We start from the raw sequence: 25710 nt of genomic DNA on the forward strand, positions 1-25710 counted from the left end.
CTCATGATGGGCCACAAGACAGGCCGATTATTTGAGTTAGAGTCTCTCCGTACTTCTCATATATATCCTTGCTCTGCAACTCTCACCTCCGAAAAATTTAGTCTTCATTGGTATCGTCGTCTAGGTCAAGCATTTTTTAGTAAGGTCCAGTCTCTGAATAATAAAGTTCTCTTTTCCAAAAATTCTTCTACGATGACTCAACTTTTTTCTTTAGTGCACTATGATATTTTGGGTCGCTCTCTTATTGCATCTATAAATAATTTTTAATATTATATTATATTTTTGGTTGATTTTTCATGGTACACTTAGATTTAATTTTGAAAAATCTTCTGAATTGTCCGCTATATATGTTCAATTTGCTTAGATGATTCGAACTCAATTCTCTCGTCCTATTAAAGTCACGCATACTAATAATACTTATGGGTACAATGAGTTGTTTTTTTATAGTTTCTCTTTAGTCAGGGTACCACGGTACTCCTACCCTTATACATCCCAATAAAATGGGAGGGCAAAACGCAAATACCGTCATATTCACTATTTGTGTCCTTCTTCTTTTTGTTCAATGTCTTAATTGCTTTTGAGGTAAAACATCTTTAACTGTTGTTAATAATCTTAACCGATTATCCCCGTCAGTTCTTTAGAACATCGGTCCCTTTGATAGATTATATGGTTAGTCCCATGATTATAGTATGCTATATCATTTTGGTTGTATGTGTTTTGCGTTTCAATCTTCTTATGAGCGGACAAAGCTACAACCTAAGACTCGTTTATATTGTTTTTAGACTATGGTGGTAGAACATAAAGGCTATTAATTTTGGGATCCTATCTCTAATAGGTTACATATCTCCCGTCATATCACATTTTGGGAACACAATTGTTTTTTCATCTTATCGAAGTTTAGCATACCTTTTAACACGATTCTCCATTTGTCTCATCTCCTCCCTCTGATGTCTTTCTAAACATTCCTACCTCCTCTCTCCCACGACTCACTAATTAGTCAACTTTGCCATCGTCTTATGAAATTTATTCGTTAGCGTCTCTTGAGCCACCGCATTCTCTTGATTCTCCTACTAATCGCCATCGCTTCACTTGGGTAAGTAGACCTCTCGCTCACCTTATTGACTATCATTGATATTCTATCATTTTATTTCATCATGAAACTAGGTTATTTTATAAGGCGACTGCTGATCCATTGTGGCAAAAACCTATGGCTGAGGAACTACAGGCTTTGAAAAAAATTCACACTTGAAATTTGGTGGATTTGCCTTCTGCCAAGACATCCATTGGGTGCAAGTGCGTTTTAAAAATAAAAAATAAATTATGATGGTCCCATTAAGCACTACAAAGCTCTCCTGGTGGCTATGGTTATTCCCATGAATGTAGAGTCAACTCTGAGAAGACTTTTACTTTTGTTGCTCGACTCACTACTATGCGTTGTCTTCTTGCAGTTGTTGTTGCTCGTCGCTGGTCCCTTTTCAAGTTTGATGTCAAAAATACATTTTTGCATGACATTCTTTTTTAGGAAGTCTATATGACTCATCCTCTAGGTTTTCCATCTTCTTGAAAGATTTTTTCGTTTATGCCAAGTTTTATATGGGTTGAAGCAGACTCTTTGAGCTTGGTATGCCACTTTTTGCTCTGTCTTATTGAAGTTTAGTTTTACTACGAGCGATCACGAATCTGGATTGTTTCTTTTTCGTTCTCCCTTAGGGATCATCGTCCTATTCCTTTATGTTAATGATAAGGTCATCACAATGATGATGTTTTTAGTATTTCTGACCTACATACGTATCTCCGTCAGCAGTTTGAGATGAAGATCTTGGATCCCCTTCGCTACATTTTGGGGCTAGAGATTTCTGATTCTCTAGATGATTTTTATTTGTTTCAGACTAAGTATGCCTCTAATCTTATTTCTTGAGCTAGTCTCTCTGATTGTCAGATCGCCTCTATACTTCTTACCCATGCCATTCGACTCACTCCTCATGATAGTTCTATTTTGATGTTACTATATACATTTTGTTATTTCAACACTATTTTTCAATTATGGTTCTAAAAAAATAATAATCAACAACACAAAAAACTTTTTACAAAAATAAAATAAAAAAAAAAAACTTCAAATACTTATTACAAAAAATCAAAATGTCAAATATTCAACTTCAAATAATATATTTTATACTTTTGAAACAATTCTCTGTATCACACACAAAAAATAATTCATCTTAAAATGCTATGTGAATGCGTGGACGAGCCATTGTATCGTCAGCTTGTTAGGAGTCTAATTTATTTAGTGTCACTCGATCTGATATAGCTTATACAGTTCATATTGTGAGTCAGGTAATTGTTGCTCCGAGGACTATTCACCCCTCCGCCGTCTTACATATTTTTCATTATGTAAAGGTAATTTCTTGCATGGTTTACACTTCTTAGCTCATTCTTCATTGACACTTAACAATTACTTTTATGACGACTGGCCTGGTGATCCTACCGATCATCGTTTGATTACTGATTTTTGCTTTTCCTTGGTTATTCTCTTATTTCTTGGCGCATCAAGAAACAGACTTTGATTTCTCGATCGAGTGCTGAGTCAGAATATTATGTTCTTGATGACTCTACATTAGAACTACTATGGCTACATCGGTTACTTACGAATCTTGGTGTGCCTCAACCGGTAGTGAGAGTGGTATGAACATAGCCATCATGATATTTTTCATGAGCGGATCCAACACATTGAGCTTGATTTCACTTCATTTGCCAGCATGTTGCCTATGAATCTGTATTGGTATTTGTATTATTTATGAGATATTTGACAATTAGTTGTTAGGTGATTTAATTAGCAAGTTTGACTAGCTAAATATTTAACTACCAGTGTTAAGGTGTTTGGTAAAATAATTGTTTGTTTTTAGTAGTTTATACGTAAATTGAAATTACTGATAGTTTATATCTTATTTTTAAAGTATTTAATTGTGTTCCTTTGGTGCGTAGGATTTTAAGAATTTTTGTTATTAGTTATTAAAAATTGTTAAAATATTTACTTTTGTTATTTTTTTTAAATATTTTGTAAGAAAAATAATACTCCATTTGTCCCAAGTTAAATTATTATTTTTACCATTTCACATTTCCCGTTTAAAAGTATCACTTTTCTATTTTAGTAATCATACACTAATACCAAAATATCCTTAACTTTTAATTAAATTATAAGTATACCATTACAAATATAATTACTTATACATAAAATTCAAGAGCAAATATGTCAAAACTTCTTACACACTTTCACTAACTAATAAAAATATTAATATTATTTCTTAATCTATTACAAATAAAATATATATTTTTTTCACTAGATATAATATAAAATATAAGAAAATAAATTCTTCGTATATTTATATTTATTAGGTTAATTTTTTTTATTAATTTACTTTTCAATAAAATTATAATTTCAAATAAATTTATTCCAAGATATTTATTTTTAATAAAAGGTCATATTTGGCAATTAGTTGATAGCTGTTAGTTGTTAGCTGATTCAATTAGCTGATAGCTGTTAGCTGATTCAATTAGCTGGTTTGACTAGCTTATTCGATTAGTTGTTTGTATTAAAATGTTTGGTAAAATAACTATTTGATATTAGCTGTTTATACGTAAAATGACAATTGAGGACATTTCTATTTTATTTTTGTTTCTAATATATTCAATTATATTCTTTTGAGTTAAAAATGTTTAAAATTTTTTGTTATTAGTTATTGAAAATTGTAAAAGTGTTATAAAAGTATTTATTTTTATTACAGTTAGATTTAAAAAGTAATATATTTTTATTAAAATATATAAATAATTTTTTCTATTGAAAATTTTTGTTATTAATTATTGAAAATTGTAGAAGTATTATTAATATATTTTTTTTTACTATTTTTACATATTTTTGTAAAAAATAATACTCCATCCGTCCCTTAACAATCTATCATTTTTTTTTTCATTTTATTTCGTCTCATAATAAAGTATCTATTTTATTTTTTTTAGTAACTGTACTATCTACCTAACTTTACAATTCCCTTCCAATTTACAATATATTACACAAATGTGATTACCTTTATATCATATAATACTAATAAGATTAATTTAGTCTTTTTACCTTTATTTATACTATATCTCAATGTAATATTAATATTTTTAAAATTTCGTGTAAAAAATAAATATATAGATAAATATGAGACGGAGAAATTAATATATTTTTATTAAAAAAATACTCTAATAATTTTTTTATTGAAATAATATAAAATATAAAAAAGCAAACGTCTAATATATATATATATTAAATATTAATTAATTTATTATTAGTATTTTCAATAATTCAATATATATAAAAATAAATTATATTTTTAAAAAAAATTTAATAAGTTAATATATTTAAAAAAATAAAAAAATAAAAAAATTTAATAATTTTAATTACTTAAATTTAAAATGTTAAACCATAATTTACTAACAATAACAAATATATTAAAATAGTAAATAAAAATGTGTAAAAAAATAATTATTCGAAGACAAACATAAAATTGTATCAATAATAAAAAAATAATACTCTCTCTTTCCCATTGAAAGGATGTCATTTTTCATTTTCGTCTGTCCTAAAACAAGGTTACTATTTCCTAATTTAGTCATTGTACTATTTACCTAACATAATAAATACTCTTCTAATTTACAATATATTACACAAATGCCATTACTTTTATATTACACTATACTGATAGGGGTATTTTTTGTCTTTTTTAGTACAATCCAATATAATACTAATATTCAAAAATTTACCTATAAAAAGCAATCGGCACTCTTTCACCGGAACTAAAAAAGTATTAAAAATAATTAATAATAAAATATTTAATAACATAATTAACTATTAAATTAAAACATCATGTGCTGAAATAAAAAATTCAAACAGCTGATCCACCTCCATAATATTTTATATTGAATTTTTTTGTTAAAATAAAAATAAAATATATTATATGAATATGAATATATATATATATATTGTATTTTATAATATTTATAGAAATCCTATCACATGAACAAATCCTTTGTATTTTCAGTTTTAAATTATTTTTTTTAAAGACTAAATATTAATTATTATATCAAAATACAGTAAAAATTAAGAAAAAATTGTAAAAATACTTCAATTAGTGTCTTGTAATAGAATGACAATTGTAAAAAAAAAAATTATACCAATATAAAAATATTTTTAATGTTAAGTACAATAACGCAAAATATAAATATATCTCTACGGACGGACGGTGCGAATAATTTCATAAAAGAGTAATACTCTACATTATACTGTTATAAAAAACAAGTAAAATTTTAATTTTGTAATGAATATAAAATCAGACATAGGTAAACAAGAATTGGGTTGTTATTACAAAAAGATATCCTTTGCTTATAATTATGCATTATTCCGTACTCTTAGCTGCGGTTAGCCATTTAATAATGGGTGCTTCGAGTTCGACGCTGTAAACTTCCCCATCAAGATTGCGATTTTCGTCGCGAGGAGACAGACAGATTCGGCGCCTGATGATGAACGAATGAATCAATTGAGGAGAATCTTCTGAGTTCCAACGCCGTTGTTGATCAATTTCTCGTCAAATTAAGGCTGTTTTTGAATGAATGCACGATGAACACTGCTCCAGAGCAATACCAATCACCATCGCCGGCGCCGGCGGAGGCGCGATCTTCTGGTGCCCAGGAAAAGGCTCCTGCAGCCCAGCAGGTGTCGGTGGCTGAGGAATTCAAAGCGGCGCCGACTGCGAAGCTTTCGTTCCCAGATCGCGATGCCCTCGTCAGCGGCGGTGGAAAGAGGTGCATTTCGTAATCTGAAATTCCAGATGATATATATATATATGTATGTATGCATATGTATATGTCTCAATGTTGCTTGATTAATTATTAATTTGCTCGATCGATCTTGTTGGCCATTTTGGTAATTGATTAATTAATTTGCTCGATTTTTGGCTGGTCTTTGTTGTTTGGGTAAAACATTTGAGATCTGTTCTAGGGTTATGTGGCTGCGGAATGATGATAGGTATTCTTAGAAGCATAAAGGGAATTAGAATCTGAAATGTGTGTGAGAAAACATTTGTTGGGATTAAAGGAATTTCTTGAGTCATACATTTTAGAAAGAATGTGGTTGTCGTTTTAATTATGACTTTAACCCTTTTGAGTTGCTGCAGCTTTCTTACAGGAGATAAAAAGGGCAAGATTACTTATGGATATTCCAGTTTCAAGGGTAAACGTGCATCCATGGAGGATTATTATGAGATACGTGTCTCAGAAGTTAATGGTCAAACAGTTGCCCTATTTGGAGTTTTCGACGGTATGTCTCGCAGTTTGTTGGACAGCTACTGCATTAAAATTCTCATTTTTTGTCGTTTCTTGATCGAATGTTGCATGATATCATCAGAATATTCATAAATCTCTTAAAATAGTTTTATTTCTCTGACATGTTGTCTCATCTTAATAATTCGAAAGTGTACACAAATTGATCTTATTACTGTTTGATATCAGGGCATGGTGGATTCAGAACTGCGGAGTACCTGAAGAAAAATCTGTTCAAAAATCTAAGCAACCACCCAGAGTTTATGCGAGATACCAAGGCAGCTATTGGTATGAATTTAAGAAATCTAAGTCCATAAAATGCATATGAAATTAACAATTTTGTACGGGATTCTAAGTAATGTGAAAGGCTATTGGTTGCAGTTGAATCATTTAGACAGACGGATGATGACTACCTTAATGAGGAGAAGAACCAGCAGAAGGATGCAGGTTCAACTGCATCAACTGCAGTTCTTGTACACGATAAACTTTTCGTTGCGAATGTGGGAGATTCTAGAGTTGTTGCATGTAGAGCCGGTTCAGGTTTGATATCTTTCGAAAGTGTCTTTTCACCGTTTTTCCGCACTGATTACTTTACGTAACTTTCTCTCAGATCATGAGTAGGATGATTCTCTCTCTTGTTTTTTTTTTTTTTTTTTCCTTTTAAATTTCTAATGCATCTTTTTATCTAATAAACTAAATTTCCAAATATGTCGTCCTTAGTTGGTTGGCTAATAATGAAATAGGTATGTAATTTATTACAATAACTTGCTGAAGTTGTTAGGCTTATATTGCTTGGGCTGGTTGGAAATATCCATTGTGTTCAACTCACCTATATCTAAAATATCTTACTTTATGTCACAATCATAAATCAACGAATATAATATTATGTTCATTAAGACCCATATTAAGCTCATATGAACATATTTATCAGTGGTCGGGAAGAGTTAATTTTCAATTATTGTATCTATAGGTAAGGATAGAGGCTGTGTACGATAAGATTGTATCGTTTTGAAGTTAATTGTTGATATTGGACCCATGTAAGTGCTAAAGTATTCAATACTCTTATGCCAAAATAATGAAACTACATAGATTTGTCACTAAATAGTCGTGCATTCTTCACGTTGTCTTCCCATAATTTTGATTTTATTGTTAAGCCATTAAATATTTTAATTGGGCCCTAGTGGGCATTCACACCCCATTTGGAATTGACGCCAAATTCTTGTTTGGATTTTGATGCTAGTTTTGTTTTCAAAACATTGAGAGAACTTGAAATGCTCCGTAAGGAAATTTCGCTTTTTTGCTTTTCCACAAAATTTTTAACTCCAAAGTGACATAAAACTCTATGGGAAGCCAATTATTTTCATTGGTAAAATAACTATTAGGCGTGGCATTGATAACAGGTTTCTCTATATGAATGTTGCAACTTAAATATATAGCTCAATTTCTTTTATTTGCCAAGTAGAACAGCTTATAGTTGTGGTCCTTGTGGATTATAATGTCCTTGGAAGAAACTAAAGTCACATATGCTTTTCAAGTTGTTGATGGTCGCTCTCACTGCTTTATGTAGCTGTTCCTTTGTCTATCGACCACAAGCCTGATAGGTCTGATGAACGAGAAAGGATAGAACAAGCTGGAGGTTTCATAGTTTGGGCAGGTACATTTGGCTTCGCCGATTTATCTAACTCTTGTTAATTATACATTTTGGGACTATATTGGTATATTATGCGTTATGTGGAATTCTTGCTGTACTATTTTTTCATGAGTAATAAACTGCCATGTTTTCAGCCAAAGATTTCTGAGGAAATAATGTAGTAATCAAAATTAAAAACCCTTTTGTTTCTTCTCATAATGATGGCTGTTAAGGATAATTTTACATCTTCCCCTCTAGACTGCAGTTATCCCGGACATCCATATTTCTGGTGTAAATTCAATTGTCACTAAACCTGGTCGGAAAGAAAATGTTTTTGTCGTGTTGGATTTCTTGTTAGAAGTCAATGTAATGTACATTGCAGATTTGAATTGAAAGCTACTGTCTGTTTCGCTATCATCTTTTCCTTCATCATATAGTTGATCTATACTGTCTTTGTCAGGGACATGGCGAGTTGGCGGTGTTCTTGCTGTTTCTCGTGCATTTGGAGATAAATTACTTAGGCCATATGTAGTGGCTGAGCCTGAAATTCAGGTACTGCTCATCTTCAACTCAGTCATTTATAAATTTTTTTCATATTCTAGGATAAGTATCAAAATACTAATTTGAGTTTTTGTTTAAATAGTTTTTTGATATGATTTTATTTTTTAGAGAAAATCACATATTTTTCTTGAAAATCGTTCGGGTTGAATAATATAAATCTGTGTTTGAAATCATAAATAAACAAACCCCATCTAGCCTGAATAAATTCCAACTACAAGAATTTTGTCTACGTGACACGGCATGACCGTGTATAATTATGCTCATAATAATTTTATTAGTCACAAAGTTCAATAAAGAACCAATGGTTCAAAATATAGGTGAAATAAGGGAGAATAAAGAAGAAATCGTTAGTGCAAAGAATGTAAATTAATATGGATGATAACTAACTATGGGAATAAGTCGCGGACCTAAATCAAAATCATAGTTAAAACACAAACAATAAGCTAACTCCTACTGCAAAGGATTGGAGACCACGAACCGATGGAATTACTCCAAAGAATATCTAAGTAGAAGAAAATCACATTCTAACACTAGACAAATATTGAGAGGGAACAATAAAGAAAATTTATTAAAGATTCACTCTCCTCTATTAGACAAGGATCTTATACAGAGAGGAGGTCTTTGAGGAAAATATCTTATATAGACAGGAGGTCTGAGGAAAATAAAAGGCAATAAATAATAAAGAAAATAGTCTAACTATAAGGAAACTTCTAGTTATAGAATTTTATTATATGAAAACTTATAATAAAAAGTAATACACCCTCTGTCCGCCTTTAAGGATTACATTTACCTTTTGCTACATTGTACTTACATTAAAAATATCTTTATATTTGTATAATTCTTTGTACAAATATATTTTTATTAGAAGTATTTTTACAATTTTTTCTTAATTTGTATTACATTTTGATATAATAATTAATATTTAAAGATCTAACACGCGAAAAGTAAATGAAACTCTTAGAAACCCTTAAAACCGGACGGAGGTAGTATATAATAAGGTAACGTTGAGATTCTTTTTTAATTATTTATTGTCTTAGTCTCGAAGTCCTGGTTCTTGTGACCCTGGCCCCGGTATGACACGGCTGGGTGACTTTTGAGTCGGATACAAAAGAATTGTAATGTCTAGCAAGTTCATCTTTAATAATTTTTTTTTTTTTTTTTTTTTCTTGAGCTTGGATGGCCACGTCACTAGGTGAACTAGATGTATCATCTCCTGATTGCTTTTGTTCTCCTTATATGTATAAGCACTGGACCGGTTCTGTATCTGCTGCTTTGACCTTACAACATATATTTGACATGTAATGATAATGCAATATACAAAATATATTCTAATAGGACATGACATCATTTCACATAACATTGTATATTATTGATTACAACATACTAAGCATATATATACAACACAATATAATATATAAATTACAAAACGTATGTTTTTACAAGATACAATATAATGCTGTGATATATATATGCATGCACTTTCGGACTAGCTGATTCGTGCTGACTGGATCAAATCAGCATAAACAGTCTCTGTATTGTATATATGTTTACCTACTTCCCTAACTATTCCCAATATCCTCTACGCTGTTCTATTATCTTGCCATTTCATTTGAAACCAAGTTGCTATGATCTTTGGCTGTTCTCTCCGCTTCCTCAGGAAGAAGAGGTCGATGGGGTGGAGTTCATCATAGTTGCAAGCGATGGGCTTTGGAATGTTCTCTCAAATAAGGTTAGTCTATTTCCATTTCAAGCTTATAATTTTCTGCCGAGGTGAACAATCCAAATTGATTACATCTGTGTTTCTTATTCAGGATGCTGTGAATATCGTGCAAGATATCACAGATGCTGAAGCAGCTGCACGAAAACTCATTGAAGAAGCGTATGCTCGAGGGAGTTCAGACAACATTACCTGCATAGTAGCTCGTTTCGAGAACTGACAGCAGACAACAACAACTTTTACATTATCCGGTTACTTGTTATAGCTTCTTCTTCTTTTTTTTTTTTTTTTTTTTTTTTTATGTTGGGTCATAAAATTTGCAGGCCTAAGTTTTCAGGTAGTGTAAGTTATGGAATTAGTTTGTTTAGTCCTTGTGGACAATAATCTTTGAAAGGGTTGGAAACAAATGACTACCATATATGAACCCGATTCAATTCTCTGATTGGATTTGTTTTGTCAAGAACAATTTGTATGTTGTTTTGCTTCTTTCCCTGGTTTAATTGAATAAAGTGGTTAAAATAAAGCTGTCTGTGTGTTTTCTGTCTTTGCCATTGATTCTAGTTCTGTCCCACTGTGATGTGTATGACTGTAATTTAAACTTCTGTAGTCATTATGTTTTTAATTTTTTTTTTAAATATTACTCTCTCCCTCCAATATAATTTGGCTCTATTTTCTATTTCGGTCTGTCCCACGTAACTTGTCTTGGACTTTAATCGCATTTTAAATTTTAAATTTTATAATTTTTTTAATTTTAATTAAACTATTTATTTATTTTAATCTTATTCTATAATTATTTTTATTAAATAATAATTATTTTTACTAATACATCTCTTAATAATACATCTCTTAATTACTTAGTAATTATACTTTACCTAAATTCTTGTCTCTACAGTCATACACCCATATTACATGAGACGGAGTACATCATGCTGTACCATTCAAATTTTTCTATTATTATCCCTTTTCATTAAATAAATATATTTATATACAGTTCAATTTCATTTTTTTTTTAATTTAAAAAATATAATATATGTCAATTATAAATAATTATTATTTACAAAATGATATTCATAAGATATATATTATATTGAAATATAATTTTAAAAAATGTGAATATATTTAATTTTTTTTAATTATATTTATATTGTATAATAAATTAATTTTTAATTCAATAAATTACTTCCAACTTAAAATTCAACTGGTAACAAGACGCACAGCAAATATTTGGGTCTATTGTGACGATGAGTTCAATCCAGCAACACCTTGCATCTTACTGCATGGGCCCCTCTCTCTCTCTGCATTATTTTTTGGCAAGAACTATTGATCTGTTCGTGCAATAACGAAAACGTGATGTCACTAGAGCTCGTATGTGAACTCGACTTGATTAAAGTTCGTTCGCGAATGTTAACGAATTGAGTCGAACAATATAAACAGGCTCGTTTGGTTAACGAACGAACCCGAGCTTTGTTTGCAAATGATTCGTTTAACTAATAAATTTATTATAAATATTATATATACATATAAAATTATAATTTATAAATAAATAAAAATATTATTTTAAAATATATAAATAAAATAATTTTAAAATTTCTTTATAATTTATATATAAATTTTAAAAAATAAGACAAACGAGCTTGAACGAACCCGAACGAGCTTAATCGAGCCTAAACGAGCCGAACACGAACACGAGCTCAAACAACAAAAATTGTTAACGAGTCAAGCTCGAACTCTACAAACAAGCTCGAAAGCTTAATAAACGAACACGAGCCTTATTCGCAAACGTTAACGAACACTTAAAATTTGGCTCGGCTTGGCTCGGATCGGATCGTTAACAGCTCTAGATGTAACCTATATAAATTTTGAAATACATCAAAAGCTTAAAATTTGTAACAGATACATATTGCAAAATAGTAGAAGGATTGGCAAAAAAAATATGGATTGCTCAACCATTTCCACTCTATTTATGTGTTTTATATTTTATAGGGATGATCATAATTATTGTCCTAATACTTGTTTTCAGTCCGTGTTCATATATCTTTAATTTTGCAGAAGAAATTGTTCCTAAAAATTACTAATAAGCGCAAAATCTAGTCACACCGTTAATTAGGGTGTAATTAGTTAGTTCTGTTGACAGAACTAATACGTGCTTGACATATGACTATGTTATACCAACTTAGGCAATGAGTTCACTCGATTTCAGTCAAGCCCTAGCACCAATCGACTGTCGCCATCTGAAATCGAGCTCCATTGCCGACCAAATTGACCAATTTTCATCCCGATTATTGCAAAATGATATCGACATTTTCATCCTGAATGATTTTCTTAAGAAATCTGTGGATTTCAGAGTCCTTGGTCGAGGATATTCTCAAGTTGGTGTGTAAATATGGTAATGAGCTTATATGCTTGCATCGTAGAGCACAAAGTAATCTTAGTATGAGATAACTTGATTTTCGTTTTTTTTTTTTAAAGTTTATGTTGAAGCTGAATTTTTGTGAATTAACATAATTTTTGTAGAATGGTGGAAATTACTATGATGTGTTCGAATAGTGGGATAAGAAAGCCCCTATCATATATAAGGAAGCGATCAATGCATTAGTATGTAAAATCCATAGGCTCGACAATCTTCAGAAAAGAAAAAATGTTATCGATGTCACTGCTGATGAAGTTCAACAAGACAAATGGATGAAGAAGATAAATATATTAGAGGAGAAATTTAAAATACTACAACTAAAATATAGTAGACCTTGAGCGGTGCAAGTAGGCTTTGTTAAGGAGCATGACAATTTAATACTCCCTCAGTCCACTTTGAAAGTTTACAGTTACATTTTGCGTTATTGTACTTAACATTAAAAATATCATTGTATTTGTATAAGTTTGTATACAAATATCATTATATTTGTATTATAAGACATTAATAGAAGTATTTTTGTTTTGTTTACTTAATTTATACTATATTTTGATATAATAATTAATATTTAAAGAGCAACACGCAAAAAGTAAATGTAAACCTTTAAGGCGGACGGAGGAAGTATTATTTAATATACGTGTTGTTGATATCGTTTTTCTAGTTTTCGTGTGTGTAGTCATAGTTACCACCAACTCACCTGCTAGGTTGGCTTTGACCGATTGGTAATATTGGTGACTATATATGTGTGTTCTGTGTTCCGAGTGTTGAATTATTGTTGTTTGATCCAAGGTTGTAGTACCGGTATATTGACTTGATCTTTTGTATGTTATTTGAAAATTTGATGTACTTTAAGGGATTTGGCTTAGGTTGTTATTTGAACCTATGTTATAGGTTAAGTATATTGGATTGAGTTGTTCTAGTTTATGAGAGTTGGCTTGGCTTGTGTTGTTATTGTTTGAGGCTATGTTGTATTTGTAATGTGTTGGCTTGAGTTATTGTTGTTTGAAACTATTTTGTTTCGATGAAATATGGTCTAAGTTAATAGTTTGTGTATACGTAAATGATGTTGATTTGTTAGGTTCATGTAATGTTGTGATACACATCTGCCCATGTATAGAACATAAACCTACACACAAATACTTGCGACTTGATTTATATTGCGACTCAAAATGAGAATTCTATACACTACTACTATCATGAAATAGGCTAATAATGCAAACAAAAATTTAATTGCAACTCACAAAATATAAAACAAAGCATATTATATTAACTACTGTGTCGGAATATATGTTTTACTAATAAATTAATAAAATTTTATTAAATACTTTTATTTTTCTTATTTATATATTATAAATGCAAAATAATTCTATTTTCTTTTTTATTTCCCTTATCTAACAAAATATAAAAATACTATTTTTTACCACCACAACATACTATTACAATTTTAATATTCTTTCCCCTCGCTTCGTCTCTCGTCCTTTAAACCAAACACACCCTAAGGGTCCTTTCATAAATTTTCTTAATAGCCGTAACTCTTTTATCTTTCCTAAACTGTTTTATTTGACTTAGGGTTGGGCTCTCCTATTTGCTTTTCAGATGAATTCTTACCGATTTTGGGCTATACTCACAAATTCAATAACCAAGCACGTTTGTTGGACTTTAATTTGGGCCGTCTTTCATTTGAGACTTTTAAATCTTAGGCGAAACATACTTTGAACTTCAAATTTTAGTTAATCATAGTTGCGCTTTGGATTGATGGTAACAATTATATTTTTGTAAAATATTGTTGTAATCATATTCAATCTATTTAATGAGATCTTTTTGTTTGGTTTTGGTTTGAATTTGAGACTTTGATTTAAATACTATTTTAATGGGAAAAAAATTATTTTTTGTCCCAATATAATAAAAATTTATCAATTTTGGTCCCAATATAAAATTTTTATCAATTTTGGTTCAAATATAACCAAAACTCATCATTTTTGGTCTCAATATAACCAAAACTCATCATTTTTGGTCCCAATATAAAATCTCATCATTTTTGGTCTCAATATACCAAAACTCATCATTTTTGTCATAATATTATCAAACCTTATTTTTTTTTGTCCCACCGTCAACAAACCGACGGAAAATACTGACGTGAACTTGCAAGATTGTGCAATTTCTTCAAATATAAATATAAGGTTTTATTTCTTTTAACGCTAGCATTTTCCGTTGGTTTGTTGGCGGTGATACAAAAAAAAATAAGGTTTGATTATATTGGGACAAAAAATGATGAGTTTTAGTTATATTGGGACTAAAATTGATAAAAATTTTATATTGAAACAAAAAATGATGAGTTTTGATTATATTGAGACAAAAAATGATGAGTTTTGATTATATTGAGACAAAAAATGATGAGTTTTGATTATGTTGGGACCAAATTTGACAAGATTTTTATATTGAGACTACAATTGATGAATTTTGGTTATATTGGGACCAAAAATAATTTTTTCCCAAAAATACTAACTCCGTCCAAGACGGAACTTTCCATTTATATTTGGCGTCATTGTTGTTAGTATTGAAATATCCTTATATCCTTAATTTGTACTATATTTTGATATACTATCTCGGTCCGGCTCTAAGGGTTTCATTTACTTTTTGCGTGTTAATATTTGAATATTAATTATTATATCAAAACGTAGTACAAATTAAGAAAAAATTGCAAAAATACTTCCATTAGTGTCTTATAATACTAATAGAAGAACATTTGTAAAAAAAAAAAAATATACAAATACAATGATATTTTTAATGTTAAGTATAATGACGCAAAAGATAAATGTAACCCTTAGAGACTGACGGAGAGACTAATAAATAATATTTAAATATTAACGTGCAAAAAATAAATGAGAAGTTTAATCTACTTTGAATTGTTGATTAATCATTAGATTGGACAACGGTCTATATTTTATGTGTAGTATGCACAATATTAATTAAATGTCAATCAACACTCTTAACCATTTTCGCCACCACACAAGATAGGTGTGGGAAATGGTTCATAAATCTTAATAAAATAGGCACACCCTAAGCACGACAAGCCTAAAATTGAGCTAAGCATTTAGGATCCACTCCATTTAATTTTAGTTAGGCATTAAACCTCCCTAAATTTTCAAGATCATTGAATTAAAAAAGATGTTAAAAAATTAAATTCCAAAAATTTAAATTCCAACTATAGGGTTTTTAGATATTTATTAGCATTCTTGGTAACATCGAAGGTTGCATCACCTATCTTGTTTTCTTTGTTTCTAGCCAAAAATTGGGCTGAGAAACGACGAACCAATGGATAAAGTTTAAAAAAATCTTTGAAAGGATTCAGAAAATTCGAGACATTTCTATAATTATATAGAATTGCATATAATCTTTTAGAAGCTCTAGATCTTACCAATGGATTATATTAGTTGTTACGTCGAATTGATCTCTATTGTTAATGAGCAAGGGGCAAATGCATTTTATAAGAGTGAGTTTATTTATACATTCATCGAACTTGTAAATAGTTTCGAGTAATACAAAGCATTCTCCAAAAGTTCATGTATTCTCGTGATATGTTCGTTGGCCTTGGGAGTTCACTTCTTTCCAAAGTTGAGTCACTATGCCCTCTAGTTATTCGCTATCATGTCTTTAGCTCAATAATCTTCTTGTCGAGGGTTGTTTGCAGGGGCGGATCTACATTATATCTGGTGGTGGTACTGTTGCGGAAATATTAGGAAATCAAGATGAGACGAATAAGGATACAAAAATACAAGAATTTGGTAACTCAATTCGATCAGAATTATCTACGTCTGTGGCACTGCCAAGTCAAAAATTTTACTATAAAGTACACTGACACACAACACTTATTAAAATGCGTGATGTAATATTCAAATCATATCTCTAGATTTTAGATATAATCAAGCTTCGTATCCCAACAACCACCTCCTACCAGTTATTTTTATATCACCAAAATGAAATTTTATAACTTAATAATTATGCAACCACTAAAAAATTGGAGTGCCGCCGTTTAAAATTTGAAATTGATCTTTATCCCAAAATTTAAATGAACTGTTTAAATTTTAATATTTAAAATGTCATTAATATTCAAATAATTGAAATTCAATCCAAATAAAATAATTAATTTATATTTTAAAATATAAATATACAAAAATAATTTTATATTGTTATTATCATTATTATTATTTTAACTTTATATATATTGTGATACCAGTGAAATTTTTTTGTAAAACTCAGTTGATGGCTGTTTGGTCGGCTTGAAAAGTAGCAATGCACTCTATGAAGTCTATCTTCTAATTGAGGGTTATTCCTAGCCTCAAGGTACTGATAAATACAAATGTAGTTTGAGCCAGTTTTGATGGTTTTGGAATGCCAACCAATTAGTCTTGTCCATGTTACTTTTTGAATTAAATTTTTTATGAAGTGAATACTTATGAACAAGTAATAAAGCCTTGAAAACTGCGCCTTAGTTATAATTTTTGGGTAAATTATATAACATTCTTTTGTGTTTTTAGTAAAAATGCACAAAGCATCCTATATTTTATTTATTGCGTGAAATCCCCGTGTGTTAATGTAAAGTTTGCACGAAACACATTTTTTGTCCAAAACTGATATTTAGTTCTAAATAAAAGACCTAAATTACGCAAGTTTTATACAAATAAAAAACGTAAAATATCTTAAATATTTTTTTTGCATTAAATAAATAAATAAATAATTTATTAATCCTTCATTTTATATTTTTTTAGACAAATTGTTGTTTGATTTTTATAAAAATTATAAAAATAAATAATTGATCAATTATTTATTTATTTATTTATTTTATTCAAAAAAATTTATTTAAGATATTTTACGTTTTTTATTTGTATAAAACTTACGTAATTTAGATATTTGTTTCAATCCAAACATCAATTTTGAACAAAGAAGATGTTTCATGCAAACTTTTCATTAATACAAAGGGTTTGACGTGTTTTGTACATTTTTAGTAAAATACAATAAAATTTATATAACTTACCCATAATTTTTTTAATAAATAACTATTTAGATAATTTTTCGCTGTTAAAATAATATATATATATTTTTTATATTGATATAATTTTGATAACTTGGATACGTTCATGCCATATCACACCAATTTTTCCGTGTCAATCTTGTATCTATTTTTCTAACAATGTTTTAAGTGTAGAAGTAGAGCCGACTTTTAGCATGAGCAACTTGAGCAATTGTTTAGGGCCCTACTTCAAAGAGGCTCATATTTTTTAATTTTAATTATTATTAGATATATTAAAATTTATTTTAAATTTTATACCATAATTTTCTCAACAATTACCTAATTTAATTTTAATTCTAAACTTAAATTCTAGTCAGAATTTTTCTATAATCTCATTTTTCTCACATTTGGAATTCATAAATATTTATAAAGTTCATAATTATTATTAGATATATTAAAATTTAATTTAAATTTTATCTCTCTTTCTTTCTTTTTTTTTTTTTTTTTTTTTTACAATATACTCAATTCAATTCTAATTCTAATAAACCTTATCAATTTTTTTTTTTTTTCTAACGCTTATATTCTTTGCCTTTAGAATTTGTAATTATTATTATTATTGAGTTATTGGCTTTATAATAGTCAAAATATTATAAATTTTTATAATGGTCAACATATGTATCACAAACTAGGTCCGTGACGGGACACATATATTTCGTTTATTGTATATATAATTAATATAATTTTTATTTTAGTGGAATTTATTATCGTATTGTTCGTTGATAGTATTTTGAAAAAAAAAAAAAATAATTTGTTCATAGGGTCTATCATTTAATTTTGCTCAAGGTCCTAAAAAAGTTCAAGACAGCCCCGTATAGATATACTCCCTCTGTCACTTAATAATTTATCTATTTTTCCATTTTGGTCCGTCCCATAACAAAGTATATATTTCATTTTTAGTAATTGTACTATCTACCTAACATTACAAATATCCTTCTCATTTACAATATATTATACAAATGTCATTACCTTTATATCATACAATACTAATAGGGTTAATTTAATCTTTTTATTTTTATTTCTACTTTATTTTAATATAATACTAATATTTCTAAAATTTCGTATAAAAAACATATGAATATATAGATAAGACGGAGAGAGTATTAAACAATCCATAGTAATGATGATGTTGTATGGGAGGTTCATTATAAACAATATTGAGATATATTTTTGAGTTTACCTTAAATTTTAGCTTAGTTTAAATTGCTTGGGTTAAGACCACGGATTCAACATTATAAAAAAGAAGATAACTAGTTCGTTTTAGATAATAAACTTATAAAAATTAGTTACTAATATATATATATATGCGTGAGTTTATATATTGTATTTGTATTATATTATATATATCTTTTGTCAATTTATGCTTCATATGTTGTTGGTATATATTTTATAGTGTAAATTATATAATATCTCCTTATGTTTTAAAATAAATAACTAAAATACCCCTTATTCTATTTATTATATGAAACTTTTTTCGTCTTAAATTAAAGTTTGCATAAATACTCTTTTAGTTCAAAACTAATGGGTGTATATACAATTCTATTTTATACAAATAAAAGAGGTAAATATATTAAATAATATTTTTTGAAATAAATAAATAATCCTTTTATAAGTTTCAAAGACAAACTTTTATCTTGATTTTTACAAGAACCGTAAAAATGAAAGTCTTGATCAATTATTTATTTATTTATTTTATTAAAAAATGAATATTTAATATATTTTACTTATTTTATTTGTATAAAATTTGCATAGTTTAGGTCCGTATATACAACCAAACAATATCAGTTTGAACAAGAAGAGTATTTTGTGCAAACTTTAATTCAACATAAAAAATTTCATGCAATAAACAAAATACAATGCATTTTGTGTATTTTTACGGGTTGTTATATAATTTAGCCTATTTTATATGTTATGATCGACTATAATTAGAAAGCACAATAATCGCAACAATGTTGCGCGTATTTAAAAATAGAAATTGCATATTTCCCATCAAATTCAGGTTCACTAACCTCTGGTATTCAGTTTTATTCTCTTCATGAGTACACACAGTTACATTATTCATAGCCACACTACAGCTTCGACATATGATCACACTTCTTTTATTTATTATTAAGATGCATATATATATATATATATGCATATCTCTTCTAAATAACATTTAAATGCATTGCGCCTTCAGCTCACGTATGACAAATCGAGCCATTTGTTTATAAGAAGCTTGTGTTAGATGAATGCCATCCCAATGTATATGGTCATTCGGATTCGGACACAATGGTACGTCTCCGTTTCCACAAAATATCGGCCCTAGAGTGAGATAAAAACCCGGGCGTCCACAACAAGGCTTAAACAAAGTGTTTGGGTTAAACCCTGAAAAAAAACCAAGAAAAAATCGATTAGCACTAAACATTTTAAATTATATGCGCCGCGACAAAAAATTATTACATACCGAGAGCGGGTGCTTTTATAAGAAGTGTTAGAAAAGCATTATAGAGGTCAGAGTAGAGTATGTTGACATTAGGAAATTCGAGCCGGAGTTTGTTTATATCTCTTTCTAGGTCATTGTTTCGAGAACGAATTAAATCATTCAAGCCTTTTAGACATCCAAATTCATCTTTGGTTCTTTCATTAAGCAAGCTATGATCGCGATCAGCCGAGCTCAGAGAAAAAGGGAAGCATCCGAGTGGATAAAGTCCGGGGACAATGACTTGGTCGGCGCCTAATAGGATTACCTCCTAAAGAATCGAAGAAAACAAGAATAATTATTTATCACTTGTATATTTTTTTCGATAATAAACTATGTAATAGAAACTTTGAACAAGTATTGAGTCTTCGATTACTCTTGTCGCATTGAGGATGGCTCCATTAACGAGTGGCAAGTATGTTTCGATATATGCAAGGGATTTCCCTTGTTGAAATGCGTATGCAATGTCATTGTACCCGAATTCACCCACAAACACGAGCGATCTTCTGAGCTTTAGTTTGCAATCTAGTAAAAAAAGAAAAAAAAAAAGACATTTTACTTTCGCAAGAATAATGAATTTGTGTTATGGTTAACCTTAATATTCTATGGTGCTTGTTGTCACTAGTCCTTTAAGTTTTTTTGGGTAAATAACTTCGATGAATTATTTGATTGATCAGCGTAAATAACATTATACCCCTTATAATTCACCAAAACTTATCATTATATTTATCTATATTTTGTAAAACTCTACTCAAAACCATCATCACCTAAAATTTAATGAAAAATATGTATCAAATGTTGTTACTACAAGTGAAATTGTATATTTGGCTAAAAACATTGTTCATCTCAATTTCAATACTAGCAAGTGTGACTTAACATTTGATTAAGTTGAAATTTACTAGGTTTTTTGTGAATAGTTTTTCAAAGAACATTATTTTTAAACTATAAAAGAGAATGACGTTATTAAATGAAGTGTAATAACAAATAAAGTAAAGTTTATGATAACGCGGAACGTGGAAGGTTCGAAAAAAAAAATAATTTTCATGTCTTCTTTTCGACAAGCAATCGAAGTAATATAAAATTGTTTGTGGTGATCAAACCTGCTGGAGTGAGGCAAATCTTCTTAAGATATTTCTTAAACGCCGCCAATTGAGCAAAAAGTGATGGAAGTGGTAGAACCTTGGTCCCTCGAGCTGCATAAAACTTAGGGCTGAGAGTCGTGCTTCCGGCCACAGCAAAATTTACGCCATTGAAGAACGTAGCATTTTTGTCCAAGTTAGGATTCAATGGCGGAAGCCCAAGAGATGCAGCTGCGAAAATATGTGTAATAAATCAATTCACAAATTATCATATCATTACATTTATCTTCGTGCCGCTTTACTGTGACACATTGTGTGCTAACAGACAATATATTATATAACTATAAAAAAAAACATACAATTTGTCTTAACATAATATAAATCAACTACATAATTGATTTCAACACTTACTTTATATTCATACAACACAGTTTTTATATAATGTAACATATGTTGTCTGTCTGTGTTATACGTATGCTCAGCGGCGGACCTATTAAAAGGCAAGGGTGGGCTGCCCCACCCCACCCTTACTCTTATCTCTACTTTTATTTTTATTTATTTAGATATATACATAATAAAAAAATTGAAATAAACAATAATTATAATTCAATTATTTTTTTTTTTAAAAATAATTATATATTTTTTTTATATCAAAGAATACATATATATGAATATATACAACCTATAGCAATATATATTATTATTGATGATATTGTAATTTATTATTTTGTAATTAAAGAGAAATAAAATATATCATTTTATATCAAAAGATATTTTTAAAGTTCTAAAAGAAATTGCCCCTCCTCGAATTTTATCCTAGTTCCGCCACTGCATGTGCTCGCTGAGGTAAATCAACACTATATTGATTCGACCTGCTAAACACAATAATCATCTCGTGCATGTATATATATATATATATGTGCATGCGCATATATTACAAACCAATATAATCAATGATAAGTCGACCATCCGACCAACGGCCAGAGGGGAATCGTGGAAAAGTTTCTCCATAAGGTAGGCGAGCCGCAGGAGCTGCAGGAATTAGTCGAATTAGATTCCCGGTGTCTGCTGTAGAGTCTCCAAGCTGATATATGGATTTTATAGGACATCGTATTCCTCGAAGTGGATCAAGACATACAAAAGATGAAGGAAAGATTGTCATGAAAATTACAATGGAAAATAAACAGACAAGGCTTGGCGCATGGTTCGACATCTTGTTGTCTTTGTTTGAGTTTAATTCTCTCAAAAGTATTGTATGATCTAAAGTATTGATCGACATAGGCTTAATATATATAGGGAAAAAACAATGGGTTTGTTTGATTTTGATTTGATTGAGCTTTTAACTTGTATTTTGGTTTAAATAATGCTCTCTAGCTCGGTCCGACTCTAAGGGTTTCATTTACATCTCATTGTATTTAACATTAAAAATATATTTATTATATTTGTATAATTTTTTTTTTACATATGTCATTATAATAGTATTGTAAAACACCAATAAAAGTATTTTTGTTAGTTTCTCTTGATTTGTATTACGTTTTTATATAATAATTAATGTTCAAATATTAATACGCAAAAAGCAAATGAAACCCTTAGAGTAGGACGGATGTAATATTTTGATATGATCTTTTATGAAAAAATAATAATAAATTTATTTTTATCTTGCAGGCTTAATAATTTGAATTTGAAATTCAAAATAAACACACTATGAATTTAATACTACTAATAGTGACAGTAGAAAATTTCAAAATTTTGAATGGACAATCGAATTTCTTTTGAAGATAAAATTTAAAAAAAGAACTAATAAAAACTAGGGAAATAAAATAATGAAAAGAAATGTTTTTTTTTTAAATAAAAAAATAAAAATTAATGTCTTGATTTGAATTTTGTTTGAAATATTTTATGAGAACAAATAATATATTTTTATTACAAATTACTAAACACATCACAAGTATTTAGATCATCTTGTACTCCCATCCATAAAAGAGGAATATTAAAAGTTATATAGAATAATATAAAAGAGGAATATACAGAGAATATATTTTTAGAGTAAAAATTGAAGTTTATGATTTGAGTAAAATTACTGTAGATCAACTGCATTTTTACTATAGCAACTGCAAAAATGGAGTTGAGGGTCGGAGATAGCCTTAAAACTAGAAATTAGGTATAGTTATATTGATTTGAAATTTTGTTTCAATTTTTTTTATTATATACTTCTTCTATCCAGCTAATTTGTTCATTTTAGCTAACATTAAGATAACTAAATAGTTTAATTAAAATAAAAATAAATTATAAATTATGAATTATTAATTTTGAAATATAATTAAAGTGTCTAATTATATTTCTAAAAAAAAAAGAAAAAACAAATTATGTGGACCTATCGAAATAAAAAAAAAAAGAAAAAGAAAAAAGGACAAACTATGTGGAATAGAGAGAATAATATTTAGAGATGATTTAGTTATATATAAAACATTATATTCAAACTATTGTAATTCAAAACTAAAATATAAGAGTTTGGTTCACTGTTATTTGTAAACTTGTCAAAACAGGTTAGCAGGGTGGATTGACCCATAATCCCCACCATAACCCGAAAATAAGTAGGTTGTTTGCGCGCCAACCCACGACGGGGTGGACTAAATTTTCATCAGTCCAACCCAATCCACCGGCAGATAGCGAGCTAAGCGGGCTAGCCCACGGGCTTTTTAAAAATATTAAAAAATATATAAATAATATAAATATTTTCGTAATTAATATTTAAAAATAGTTTATAGAGTTTAAATAATACAAATTATTTTTTTAAAAAATAACAAGTATAAAAATTTTCAATTCTAAATATTTCTATTAGTTGGTGTGTTTAAAATTAATTAATAATAAAAGAATATTTTAAAATAAATCATAATTAATTTTATGAATATGTGAATAAATTTTAGAATTAAAAAAAATTATAAAACAAAAAATTGAAAATGAACAAAACAAATGAGAACGACATCGGGTTAGAGAAGAAAAGGCAAAGCGTAGATAATATTAATTAATTAATTTAAACTAATGATAATATAAATTATATTTTATTTGTCTTTAACAAAAAATATCTCTTTTTAGTAGATTAAAAAATAATATGTTATTTATTAAATAAAGTGTACAAGATTGATTTTAATATTTTTTACTCTTTGTACTATTATTTATAAATGAATTGTATTTATAATGATATATTTCTATAAAATTAAAATATATCATGATATTAATATTTCATTCATATTTTAATAATCTTTTAATATAACAGTAAAAATGGTAAAAAAAGAATACATTCAGGGGGTGTATTCAATATAAATTTTGTAGGATTTTTAAAATATGGGTGTATTCAATCAAAATTTTTAAAAGTCTTTTAAAATCCAGAGGTATTCAATCTAAACTTTTAAAAGTCTTTTAAAATCCCGAGGTATTCAATAGACTTTTAAAAGTCTTTTAAAATTTTGAAATATTCAACAATCATAGACTTTCAGATTTTAATCGATTCTAATGGATTTTTGTGAAAATTTTGTATAGAAAAGAATCTCTCCTACCATCACCGATTTTGATGGATTTTTAAAATTATTATTATTATTATTATTATTATTATTATTATTATTATTATTATTATTATTATTAGAGTAAACTGTTTTTTTAGTCCCTAACTGGACCCCCTTATCATTTTAGTCTCGTAGGTGGAGCCTGTCGAAAACTAGTCCCATAAGTGAAAACTTTTCGCTGTTTTAGTCCTCCGGCGCCGGAGATGCCCGCGTGGCTCGCCGGAGGTGACGTGTCCCGCCAAGTGTCGCTGACCTGGCGGGACACCTGGCGGACACGTAGATTTATTTATTTATTTTTTAATTTTTTTTTAAAATTAAATCAAATTAAAAAATTAAAAATATATAAATAAAATTAAAAATAAGTTTAAAAAAAAATTTAAAAAATAAAAAATAAAATAAAAAAATCCACGTGTCCGCCAGGTCAGCGCTAGGTGTTGTTGACCTAGCGGACACGTCACCTCCGGCGAGCCACGCGAGCGTCTCCGGCGCCGGAGGACTAAAACAGCGAAAATTTTTCACTTATAGGACTAGTTTGCGACAGGCTCCACTTACGGGACTAAAATGATAAGAGGGTCTAGTTACGGGACTAAAAAAATAGTTTACCCTTACTATTATTATTATTATTGTTGTTGTTGTTGTTATTTTTGTTATATATGTGATCAATAATATGATAATATTTATTACTATTATTATAATTTTTAATAAAAATAATAATTTAAAACTAAAATATATTAGCAAATTATTATGATTTATTTTTAAATATATTTTTATATTATAAATATAATTTTAAAAAATATTATTATAATATTGTCGTCTTTTCTTTTCAGTTATCGAATACACTATATTATCATTACGATAACGGTGAAATAGATA

The 25710-nt window shown here is 28.7% G+C and overlaps 2 protein-coding genes across 2 annotated transcripts; one reads left to right on the forward strand and one right to left on the reverse strand.

The window, feature by feature from the left end:
• Positions 1-5423: 5423 nt before the first annotated feature.
• On the forward strand, positions 5424-10797 carry LOC127264518 (probable protein phosphatase 2C 11). The gene is made up of 8 exons (XM_051294087.1): positions 5424-5835; positions 6207-6349; positions 6541-6639; positions 6733-6891; positions 7919-8005; positions 8442-8533; positions 10200-10271; positions 10354-10797. Exons 1-8 carry the CDS (start codon positions 5651-5653, stop codon positions 10477-10479), a joined length of 963 nt encoding a protein of 320 aa, XP_051150044.1. The 5' UTR covers positions 5424-5650; the 3' UTR covers positions 10480-10797.
• A 9095-nt stretch (positions 10798-19892) lies between these two features.
• LOC127264357 (acetylajmalan esterase-like) lies at positions 19893-22436 on the reverse strand. The gene is made up of 5 exons (XM_051293838.1): positions 22217-22436; positions 21296-21505; positions 20572-20720; positions 20181-20466; positions 19893-20101 (listed from the first exon to the last, which is right to left on the reverse strand). Exons 1-5 carry the CDS (start codon positions 22434-22436, stop codon positions 19893-19895), a joined length of 1074 nt encoding a protein of 357 aa, XP_051149795.1.
• Positions 22437-25710: the final 3274 nt, after the last annotated feature.

The sequence above is a fragment of the Andrographis paniculata genome, unplaced genomic scaffold (assembly GCF_009805555.1).
Source record: "Andrographis paniculata isolate CXL003 unplaced genomic scaffold, ASM980555v1 Contig70END, whole genome shotgun sequence".
NCBI lineage: Eukaryota > Viridiplantae > Streptophyta > Magnoliopsida > Lamiales > Acanthaceae > Andrographis > Andrographis paniculata.

Coding starts and splice junctions, on each gene's coding strand:
- LOC127264518 (XM_051294087.1), top strand. CDS start 5,651: ATGAACACTGCTCCAGAGCAATACCAATCACCATCGCCGGCGCCGGCG. Junction 8,534..10,199: donor TGGCTGAGCCTGAAATTCAG/GTACTGCTCATC, acceptor CCGCTTCCTCAG/GAAGAAGAGGTCGATGGGGT. Junction 10,272..10,353: donor GGAATGTTCTCTCAAATAAG/GTTAGTCTATTT, acceptor TTTCTTATTCAG/GATGCTGTGAATATCGTGCA.
- LOC127264357 (XM_051293838.1), bottom strand. CDS start 22,436: ATGACAATCTTTCCTTCATCTTTTGTATGTCTTGATCCACTTCGAGGA. Junction 20,721..21,295: donor GATTTGCCTCACTCCAGCAG/GTTTGATCACCA, acceptor TTTTTTTACTAG/ATTGCAAACTAAAGCTCAGA. Junction 20,102..20,180: donor TATAAAAGCACCCGCTCTCG/GTATGTAATAAT, acceptor GTTTTTTTTCAG/GGTTTAACCCAAACACTTTG.